This window comes from Natrix helvetica (genome assembly GCF_964273705.1).
Source record: "Natrix helvetica genome assembly, chromosome: 4".
Taxonomy (NCBI): domain Eukaryota; kingdom Metazoa; phylum Chordata; class Lepidosauria; order Squamata; family Natricidae; genus Natrix; species Natrix helvetica.
The window spans coordinates 160802738-160814679 of NC_138550.1; the positions used below are offsets into that span (position 1 = coordinate 160802738).

General features: G+C 45.0%; 1 protein-coding gene across 1 annotated transcript in view; it reads right to left on the minus strand.

The window, feature by feature from the left end:
* KCNQ3 (potassium voltage-gated channel subfamily Q member 3) overlaps positions 1-11571 on the minus strand; it is a 206388-nt gene extending 194817 nt beyond the window's left edge. Inside the window, exon 1 of the mRNA XM_081949866.1 lies at positions 10872-11571. Within this exon, the coding sequence (XP_081805992.1) occupies positions 10872-11227 (356 nt within the window). The 5' untranslated portion in view covers positions 11228-11571. The remainder of the gene's footprint in view (positions 1-10871) is intronic.
* Positions 11572-11942: the final 371 nt, after the last annotated feature.

Below are 11942 nucleotides of genomic sequence, written 5' to 3' on the forward strand. Positions count from 1 at the left end.
AGCTACGAAGAGCCAACACTGGATGGAATCAATGGAGAAGCTGGCACAGGGGTCTGATGATAGCTGGGAAGCAGGGGTGGGAGTCCACCAATTCGGACCAGTTCAGGCGAACCGCTCTGATGATCAGCTGGGAGCGAACCAGTTCACCCACCCACCCACGCTATTTTCCTACCTTTATCATCTCAGCTGATTCACACAGCAGTTGGGTTCCTCCTCTGCAAATACCCAGAAGTGAAGATTTCTTCAAACTGTCCGTGTGCGCAAATCGGGCACTCACCAAACCAGTTGTTAAACTGGGAGGATCCCACCACTGCTGGGAAGTATGGAAATTATTGAATAGTGATAACAATAGCAATAGCACTTAGACTTATACACTGCTTCACAGTAATTGACAGCTTTCTCTAAAGCAATTTACACCGACCCACTTATAGCAACAGCACTTGGACCTCATGGGGCTTTTATAAACGCTCTCTGAGCGGGTTTATAATATGAGCCTATTGCCCCCAACAATCTGGGTCCTCATTTTACCGACCTCCCAAGGATGGAAGGCTGAGTCAACCTTTAACCGGTGAGAACTGAACTGCTGGCAGTTGGCAGAATTAGGCTGCACCACCACAACTCTACACTATCGAATAGACCAGTGATGGCTAACCTTTATGTCATCATGCACACCAGCACCCATAATGCAATGCGTGTGGGGCATCACCAGCCCCACAGGCCACGCCCCTCTGTGCATGCGCACGCAACACCCCCACATCCCTGTTTTGAGCCTAGTAGACCTCCCTGTAGCCTCCTGGGACCCCACCCATACACGCATGCACACGCATCTCCCACATGTGAAAATCAGCTGGCCAGCGGGAGACGTGCCCGCATGCATGGTGGAGCTGAGCTGGGGTGACGTCTCGCGTGCCCGCAGAGAGGGCTCTGCGTGCCACCTATGGCACGCATGTCATAGGTTCGCCATCACAGGAATAGACTGTACATGGGTACAAGAGCCAAAGACCCTGAACCAATGGGGCCATCTGGTTGCTCCTGCTCTTTGCAACAGTGGTGACATGCAGACAACACCACCTAGGTATGCCTGGCATTTGTGTCCCAATCAGTGAGTGCTTGAAGATCTCATGACAGCAGGACAGAATGCAATTAACGTTGCTAGTTTCTGGGCAAGATCTGTTTGATTTGTACCTCTTTAAATCTTGTATTGTATCTTTTAAATGTTATGTCCTCCTGTATTTTAATTGTGATGCTTCTGACACCAATAAAAAATAATTATTGAGTCTGTCATCTGCACCTCCATAACTGTCTGGTTTGGCTCTGCAACCAAACAAGACAAACACAGACCTCAACAGAAAATTAGAACTGTAGGAAAAAAAATGGCTACCAACCTGCCTTCCATTGAGGACCTGTATACTGCATGAGTCAAAAAGAGGGCTGTGAAAATATCTACAGACCCCTCACATCCTAGACACAAATTGTTTCAACTCCTACCCTCAAAACGACTCAATACGGCACTGCACACCAAGACAACTAGACACGAGAACAGTTTTTTCCTGTTCGCCATCACTCTGCTAAACAACTAATTCCCACAACACTGTCAGTAATTTACCAAGAATGTATTACTATTCTTCTTCTCTTCCTTCCTAGTATCTATATCTCCCCACTTATGACTATAACCATGTTGCTTGTATCTTTCAATTTATATTGTTTTAATTTGTTTCCTAGTATGATTTGATAGCTTATTACTAACCTTACTAAGTGTTGTATCTTTTATTCTTGACAAATGTATTCTTATTCTCCTTATGTACACTGAGAGCATGTGTACCATTCCTTGTGTGTCCAATCACACTTGGCCATTAAAGAATTCTATTCTATTCTATAAATAAATAAACAGGGATGTCTGATGTTCCTCTCCTACGTGTGATGTAATTGGTAGCTGTTGTCTGGAGGATTCTCCTTGGGTTGCAAAACACACATGACCTCATCCTGCTTTACGATGATTATACACCAAGAATAGGATCTCTTCAACTCTAGCTGTGATCTGTAGACTTTAATCCCCAAGGTAGCACCTTCAACACATAAGACTTTTTTTCTCTAATGACATTGTAGTACTGGGGATTGCAGGAAACAAGAGAACAAGACGTTACACTGCCAGTGAGAACATGTTGATACAAATAAATCATGCAGAGGAAGAACACTAATTTGTTTTGTTTTAGGTGGAAGAGGCAAAAAAAGATATAAGATAAGGTACTAGGGGAAGCAGGAAATTTAATGTTAATAAATCAGCGGTCTGTTCCGGGGAAAACAAAGGAATGGGATTTTTGTTTCATTTGGGAATTTTTGGAATCCGACAGTAGAAATTCCAATTTTTAACACAGCAGTAGTGATGCGATACAGGTAGTCCTCCACTTACAACAGTTCATTTAATGACGACAGTGTTGAAGAAAGCGACTTATTCCCATTTTGCACACTTTCTACCCGTTACGGTATCTTCATGGTCACATGATCGAAATTCAGAGGCTTGGCAACTGATTCTTATTTCTCACGGTTGCAGTGTCTGGGTGTCATGCGATCCCCTGTTCTGACCTAGGCTTCCCAAGAGCATGAAGCAAACTCCTGGTCTCAACAAAAAACCCTTTTATTAATTTACTATGAATTCCTCTCATTCACATCCAGCAAAGTCTTTCAAGGGAGGATTTACAGTCACAGACCTTATCTGGCTTCGAGAGCTGACAGGCCGATATCTGCAAAACTTGGCAAGGAGCCTCAGAGAGTCACAAACCAATTAAGTGAACTAATGGTCTTCTGCAAACTCCACTCCCCTTTCGCTCCTCTTTTATTTCCTCTGGGAGGGACCATTCATTCATTGTCCACCTGTGGCCTTACTCCCAAGTTGACCCCTGTTCCTTAGCTGTTCCCTTCGTCTGGCAACTCTGCGCATGCACACACTGGGAACAGGCTCCAGCTGTTCATCACTGATGTCTGATGTCTGACTCCAAAGGCAGCTGATAACTGGCATATGGCTCTGGCCCCCTCACTGCCTCCGACACAGAGTCCTCATCAGAGCCTTCCCCAGACTCCAGGACTGGCCCATGTTCCACCCCAACCTCCTCACTGTCCGAATCTGCTGCCAGCTTTTGCTGGCCGCTGGTGGGCCACAACATCCCCTTTTGCAACCTTCTGGCAAGCAAAGTCAATGGGGAAGCTAGATCCACTTAACAACCGTGTTACCAATTTAACAACTGCAGTGATTCACTTAACAACCGTGACAGGAAAGGTTGTAAACTGGAGCAAAATTCACTTAACAAATGCTTTACTTAGCAACAACTGTTTGGGTTTCCATTGTGGCCGTAAGTCAAAGACTATCTGTAGTGTTATTTTGTGTTGTTTGTTTGTTTTCAGGGAATCTAAATGTCTTGATGGGCACAACTGCAATATAGTTTCTAAAATTTGGGTATAATTTAAAAAATATCAAATTTTGACTTAAAACAGGTCTTTGGGTGATTTATATGGCTGAGCAAACCCCCACATTCCCAATTTTGTTTGATCCAGATCCTCAACTTTGGGATTTCCTTGAGTTTGGTGATAAGATGTGCACCCTCCCAAGTAAACCAGACAGGGAGCACAACGAAATGAATTAATTCTACTTTATTGCCAGACTATATTTAAAGAATCCGGCAAGTCTGAGACTACAAATATCTCAGGGTGAATAAGGGCAGTTTCTTTCTTTGCCCATTAAGCATTTGTGGCTCCTCCTCCTTTTATCTGATTGTTCCCTAGTCATCATATCTTCCTTTCATCCCTCAAGGTCACTCCCACATGCCATTTATGTCTCGTTGAGAATAACAGAGTTGGAAGGGGCCTTGGAGGTCTTCTAGTCCAACTCCTTCCTCAAGCAGGAGACCCTGTTCTATTCTGGACAAATGATTGTCCGATCTCTTCTTTAAAACCTCCAGTGATTAAGCACCCACAGCTTGTAGTGGCAAGCTGTTCCACTGATTAATTGTTCTGTCTGGAAATTTCTCCTTAATTCTAGACTGGATCCTCTCTTTAATGATCTTCCACCCTCCTTTGGATATGACAGAGACATATATTGAAACTGTAGCATATGGGGAAGGAGGAACTAAGCAGACTTACCCTATTTTTGAGTACATATTTATACAATTACATAATCGTTTATTTAACAAACTTAATTACTTTCATAGCAAGAGTGCTGCTAATCAGCAGGTAGTTTAAAAAAATGGAAGAGCATAGATTTCTCTCCCATAAAGATGCTAATTCTCTGGTTAAAAGCTCAATCATAAAACAAAGATTTCCAAAACAACCCATTAAGACTGTTTCACAATTAAGTTCACTTTGCAGCTCAACCTTTAGTTACCTTTAGCTTCTTATTACAAATGCAAACCTTCTTGCAAAGATGTCTTCTCACTTAAATTGCTAGTGTGAATAAAGCTGTGTAAAGGAAAGTGGAAAAAAAAATATAGTCTTGCCTTGTCTGTGAGCATCGTTGCTTGAATATGATTCACTGTCATAAAGGGCAAAGTCTTCTCCAAGTTGAGGTAGACCTCTGGTGGCTTCGTGGACACATCCGTATAGTATCCTTGGCATAAAACATGGAAGCGATCTTCCAGGAAATTATTTCAAGTTCCACCTTAGCCCACCACCCGGCTAATATTTTGTAGATCACTCACCCAAATACAAACCCGGCTTGATCCTGCTTAGTTCCTGGTCCAGAGAAGGTCCATCTGCTATCATAATTACCAGCAACATCCCAATACCTGGGTGAGAAACCCACAGCTCTGGAGCCGCATATGGGTCTTTCATCCCTCAGCTGCAGCTCCCTTTTGGTCAAAATATGTGTCACAACTGCCAATGTGTGATACCTGCCGGCATGTGATTTATTGAGCTTTTCAACCCCCAGTAGGCCAACCATGGATAAATCCAAGAAAAGAAAAGTTTCAGAAGAAAACAGAATGTTTAATTCAACTACATATGCTAGTTCTGTGGCCACTCAGGAAATAGTCAGGCACGGGAAAAATTTTGTGTTTTCTTTTCTGTGGGAAATGGGTCCAAATGGCTCTTTGAGCGTTTAAGGTTGTCAACTCCTGTCCCAATATCTTATCATCACTTGTCCTTACTTGGTGCCCTCTATATGCATTATACAAGCTAGGATTCTAAGCCAACACAACCATACTAAGGGCAGTGAGGGAACAAGAGGTCAGAGAAGGCTTAACAAAGAAGACCAAGGAGGATTTGTCTTCTGGACTACCTATTCATTGATCCACTTTACGTATTACTGAGCTTTTGGAAATTTTATGAAGCAATATTTCTGATATGGATGCTTTAATGATAAGTTCACGTCAGGAAGTAGCATTCGTACATTTACTGGATGGATATAACCAATTTTCTTAGCCATTGTGTACCAGGGGGGCTCTGAACGGCTTCACCTGAAGCTCTCCAAAGGAACACCTCCTATGTCCTACCAGGACCATTATCTCTTTTGCAAGTAATCACTGCAGAATAGAGAACTGGCGCTGAAGCCCAATGCAGCTCAAGTAACAATAGAAGCTTAGGTTAATGACCTATTAAACTGAGTTTCACGTATTCAAACTATGTGAGAAAACAATGTTAGATATTACAATCTTCCCATTAATAATACATTGACTTTCTGTTCCTGGTCTAGGATACAGTAGTTCATTTTTCTTCAATTGGCATCCTACAAATGAAAGCAAAGTGTGGTATAGTAGGTATGGTGTTGGTCTAGAACAGTGGTTGGCAACCTTAAACACTCAAAGAGCCATTTGGATCCATTTCCCACACAAAAGAAAACACCGGGAACCACAAAACCATTCCCATGCCTATTTCCTGAGCGCTCACAAACTAGCATATGTATTTGAATTAAAGGTTCTGTTTTCTTCTGAAACTTTTCTTTTCTTGGATTTATACATGGAGGACCTACTGGGTGTCAAAAAGCTCAATAAATTGCATGCCTGTGGGTGTCATACATTGGCGGATGTGACACATATTTTGAGCAACAGGGAGCCGCAGTAGAGGGATGAAAGAGCCACATGCGGCTCCAGAGACGCAGATTGCTGACCCATGGTCTAGAACTAGAAAAACTCAGGTTCAATTCCAACTTCTGCTCTGGAACTCAGACTGAATTTGAGCCAAGCCAACATTCTCAGCCTGATTTATCCCTTAAGATGATTCTGGGGAAGAGTGAGAAAAAGGGATGCTGTATATGAATCCTTGGTATGACAACTACCTTGGGGCTCTTGGAGAAATATAAATCTAACAAATAAAATACAGAATTATTGAGACTGCAACTCCCAGAATTCCTAGCCATTCCGGGGCATGAGCATTTGAATTCTGGGACTTGCAGTCCAACAACTTCCAAATAATATAGGCAGTCCTCAATTTACTACAGTTTTTTTAAGGGAACATTCAAAGTTACAACGTCACTGAAAAAAGTAACTTATGACCATTTATCACTTTTATGACCATTGCAGCATCCCCATGATCATGTGATCAAAATTCAGATGCTCCTATTTATGACGGTTGCAATGTCCTGGGGTCTTGTGATCCCCTTTTGCAACCTTCTGACAAGTAAAGTCAATGGCGAAGCCAGATTCAATTAACAACCATGTTACTAATTTAATAACTTCAGTGATTCACTAAATAAATGTGGCAAGGAAAGTCATTAAATGAAGCCAAACTCACTTAACAAATTTATCACTTAAAAAGCAAAATTTGGGGCTCAATTGTGGTCGTACGCCAAGGACTACCTGTACTCTTTCAGGATGTCTGCAGCATTGAGTTGAACTGGATCTATAAAGGATCACACGTAACTTGCTACAATTTGTTTCAAGTATGTCATTTAAGGCAAATCTATGGCAAATCTAGACAGCATACTATACAATAATACAATAGTAGAGTTGGAAGGGACCTTGGAGGTCTTCTAGTCCAACCCCCTGCCTAGGCAGGAAACCCTATACCGTTTCAGACAAATAGCTATCCAACATCTTCTTAAAGACTTCCAGTGTTGGGGCATTCACAACTTCTGGAGGCAAGCTGTTCCACTGATTAATTGTTCTAACTGTCAGGAAATTTCTCTACTAAAAAGCAGAGATATCACTCTGCCAACAAAAGTGCATATAGTCAAGGCTATAGTTTTTCCCATTGTAATGTGAACGTTGGACCATAAGAAAGGCTGAGCCGCCAAAGAATGGAGGCCTTTGAACTATGGTGCTGGAGAAGATTCCTGCGAGTCCTTTGGACTGCAAGACTATCCAACCAGTCAGTCGTAGAGATCAACCCTGACTTCTCTTTAGAAGGCCAGATCCTGAAGTGGAAACTCAAATAATGTGGCCATCTAATGAGAAGGAAAAACTCACTGGAGAAGAGCCTCATGCTGGGAACAATAGAGGGCAAAAGAAGAAGGGGAGGACAGAGAATGAGGTGGCTGGATGGAGTCATTGAAACAGTAGGTGTGAGCTTAAATGGACTCCAGAGGATGGTAGAGGAACGCTGGAGGAACATTGTCCAGGGGTCATGCTGGGTCGGACACAACTTTGCAACTAACAACAACATGTCATTTAAAAATAATAAATCATGACTATTTATAGTCATGATCAAACAATCATTCTTTTCAATAGGACAAAAACAGAAGAGCTATACTTCTTTTACTATTTTTTAAAAAAAACTTGAGATAACCAATAGTCATCTTGGTCTTTTTGCTTCTCTTGACTATCTGTTTTACAGATCCAGAGTTACTCAGTGGCACGCTTCTCAATTAAAACAAGACTTGCTTTACCTGAACCCAACCAATCTCCAAAAGCGCTCTAGTAATGTTAGAACTACAATTTTACAAAAACTGCAACCCGCATAATCATGGATTCCAGGCTGGGATAAATTGCTCCACAAAAACAAATTCTAATCTGCTAATCTTATATCTTGCCGAGGTGAAACATCACTTTGTCGTCACGCTCAAAAAATAATAATAATCCGGAACAACCAAACACAATTGAAGACATGGATTTTCAGACACTGCTGAATCAAAACTGTTTTCATGTTTGTATATATTATGGAGATGAAGAAAGTTATAGCACTAAAGAATCTCTCTTGTCAAGGTTGAGAAACACTGTATTGGCGGGCACACTTAGTTTTAGAATAGAATAGAATAGTTGGAAGGGGCCTTGGAGTTCTTCTAGTCTAACCCCCTGCTTAGGCAGGAAATCCTACACCACTTCAGACAAATGGTTCTCCAACATTTTCTTAAAAACTTCAAGTGTTGGAGCATTCACAACTTCTGGAGGCAAGTTGTTCCACTGGTTAATTGTTTTAACTGTCAGGAAATTTCTCCTTAGTTCTAAATTGCTTCTCTCCATAATTACTTTCCACCCTGCCCTTTTTGTCCTGCCCTCAGGTGCTTTGGAGAATAGCTTGGCTCACTCTTCTTTGTGGCAGCCCCTGAGATATTGGAACACTGCTATCATGTCTCCCCTAGTCCTTCTTTTCATTAAACTAGACATTCCCAATTCCAGCAACCGTTCTTCATATGTTTTAGCATCCAGTCCCCTAATCATCTTTGTTGCTCTTCTCTGCACTCTTTCTAGAGTCTCAATATCTTTTTTACATCATGGTGATCAAAACTGGATGCAGTATTCCCAGTGTGGCCTTACCAATATTCCCAGTGTGGCATTATAAAGTGGTATTAATACTTCACATTTTAGTCTTCCTTTCTCCCACATCCTGCACTGTGCCTGGTTCTAAAGCATACAAGATGCAAAATCTTTAATATGGAGTTCTCCGAACTGGACCCCATCTTAAATAAATAATTTTTAATTAGCCATGATATTACAGCCTCCATTTACAATAGCAAGACACCTAGACAAAATAAAATTGCAAAGAGAAGAGCTTCCCTGAGCTGTTTGCAGACTTCAGACCACAAGTAAAATTTCATGTTTTGCCTGTAAATGTATATGTAGATTATGTAGATGACGCTGCACGGCAATTCCTTTCATATAAACATAATAGGTACCTTCTTCAATTATCTTTTGAATCTGGAGCAAGATACAATTTGTCTCTGGAACCTGCAAAATAACATTCGCACCAATTTGTACCTTCACAGTTAGGTACTAAGGCAAAAAAAAAAACAAAACCAGACTGTTTTGGATTGAAATGATGGAAAGCCATTATAATTATTATTATTATTATTCATGCATAGCAGTATGGGTTGGCTCCTTAGGAAATTCCCAGTGTATTTCTTTTGTCGTTGTTGTTGACAAGTTGCCCAGGGGCTCAACCAGAGTGATAAAGCAACACTGGCTCATGTATTGAACACCACGGTTTCTATGGCAAATCCCTCCCATCACCTTATGTGCTTCAGACTTCCATGAAAACATGCTCATTGCCATGCGATCACAATAACAGGGCATTGTCTTAACCTTTGCATCTTGTACCTGCACATTTCTCAAGCATTCCGCCTTTGAGAAGCAAATAAAAACCATGTGCTCCTGTGGCCAAAGGAAGCAATCTATTATTCGGGAAGGGGAGGGGGAAAAAAGCCATTTCTTGGACATCTTGAACTAGCATTTCATCCATTGGGATACAGTGTAATGATTTGCAATCTGTATGCAGTACACTTTCTAACAAGGGTAGGGGTTTTTGGGGGTGGGGGGTTTCCAAATGTGTTCATTGCTTATTCCAAGTTTAGATTCCAGGAATCTTTGCCAAAACCAGAGATCCGTGTCGTTCTGCCATATGCATTTGAGAGCATGCGATCTTCACCCTACCCAGATCCTGTTCTGAAAACACCCTAAAACGCTCGAAATGGACATCATGGTTTCCTGAACTAAGCCAATGCCTAAATACCAAACCATAAATTAAGAAAACTAGTAGCTTTCACAAGACATACAGAGTCCACAGCGTGGTCAACCACATTTTAATCTAGAAGGGTGGTAAAGCCTTACTCAGAGGAGAGATAGAAAGAGAAAGGAGGGAGGGAGGGAGGGAAACTTGTCTATCAGAAGCATGGCTACATGTAGATGTGATGGGGCTTTTCTTGAAGGATGACTGCAGTCTCCAAAAGACAAGTGGGCTCCCTAGCTACCATGTTTTAACCTACAGGGATGTAAAGACAGCTTTACTCAGAGGAGACAGGTGGGGGGGAGAAAGAGAAAAAGAGAGAGGGGGCGCTTGTCAATCAGAAGCAGATGTGATGGGGCTATTCTTGAAGGATGATTAGAGTCTTCAGAAGACAACTGGGAGTCCATAGTGACCACGCTTTAACCTAGAGTGGTGTAATCTCCGAAAGAGGGAAAGGCAGACAGAAAGAGAGAGAGAAGAGAGAAAGAAGAGAGAGAAAGAAAAAAAGAAGAGAGAGAGAGAGAAAGAAAAGAGAGAAGGGGGGGAAGCACCTGTCAATCAGATGCATGTCTGAATGCCGATGTGATGGGGCTTTTCTTGAAGGATGATTACAGTCTCCAAAAGAAAAATGGGAGTTCATAGCTACCACGTTTTAATCTAGAGGGGTGTCTTACTCAGGGGAGACAGGAAAGGGAGAGAGGGAGAGAAGGAGAAAGAAGAGGAAGAGAGAAAATGCACTTGTCAATCAGAAGCATGTTTGAATGCAGATGTGCATCAGCGTTTGCGATGGGGCTGCTTCTCCTAAAGGCAGATTATAATCTAAAAAGACCCAGGATTACAGCTCTCATCTTCCCACCGGACGTCGGCGGCTAACTCGGGTTTCTTTCCTCCCCACTCCCCGTGAACGTGCGAACAGCCCCCTGCACCCGAGCCAAGGCTGCTGCCCACGCCGCACTCCGTCCCCACTTCCCGGGTTCAGGTCCAGGTCCTCGCCCCGGCACACTCACACGAAGGCGTGGTAGAGCAGCGCCCAGCCCCGCGGCCGCTCCAGCGCGTCGTAGATCAAGGTCTGGATCCGCCGGTACTTGACGTTGTTCCTCTTGACCGGCCGGCTCAGTGGAGTCTTGGCCAGCAAGCCGATGGCGGGCGCCGAGCGCCTCCCGCCGCCGCCTTCCCTGCCCGTCCCTTCCAGCAGCAGGGCCCCGTCCCGGTCCGCCGCGGAGGCGCCCAGGGCCAACGTGCCTTGCTCCAAGTCGCCGGCCGAAGCCAGCTCCCCTCCGGCCGCTTTGCTCTCCAACCCGCCGCCGGGAACCGCCGGGATTTCCGTGGCCGGAGTAGTTGCCTTGCGGGACTTCACGCCCATCTTGCCCCTCGCTGGCTCGGCCCGCTTCTGCCCGGCTCCTTCGGGGTGAGCGAGAGCGGGAAGGAGAGGAGGAGGAGGAGGAGGAGGAGGAGGAGGAGCGGCCGCGGGGGGGAGCCCCAGGCCATGGTCCGAGCCTTCCTCCTCCCACCTCCGCCGGGGCGGCGGGGGGTCCCCGGCGGCAGGGCGGGGCCCGGGGGGAGAGGGAAGCCGCGCTCCCCCTGCCTCAGGGCTCCCGCCCCGCCTGAGGGGAGCATCAGTTCCGGCGGGAGGAGGAGGGCGGCGGCGGAGGCCTCACCATCAGCAGCGGCCACACCTGGACGAGCGGCCTGGCCCTGAGGGAGGAGGAAGGAGACGAGGAAGGCGGGGGCATCGCGGGCTTCTGGACCAGCCGGCGTCTCCCCCCCCCTCCCCCAAAGCGGCCGCTCTTCTGCCTCGCCAGCCGGCCCCCACCCCACCCTCACCGACGACGGCGACGTCCCCCTCAGCTCCGCCTCACCGCCGGGCGTGGCCGCTCTGAACCGCGCGGGGGGTCTTTTTGCGCGCAGCAGCCCCCCCCCCCACATCCATCCATCCATCCTTTTCCCTCCTTCGCCGCTTGCCTGGGCTTCCCTCAGGGTGGGGAGGGGGGCGCGAGAGCGCTGAGGGGACGCGAGGGGTTTCCCCAACACACACACACACACACACACACACACACACACACACACACGGCGGGCGG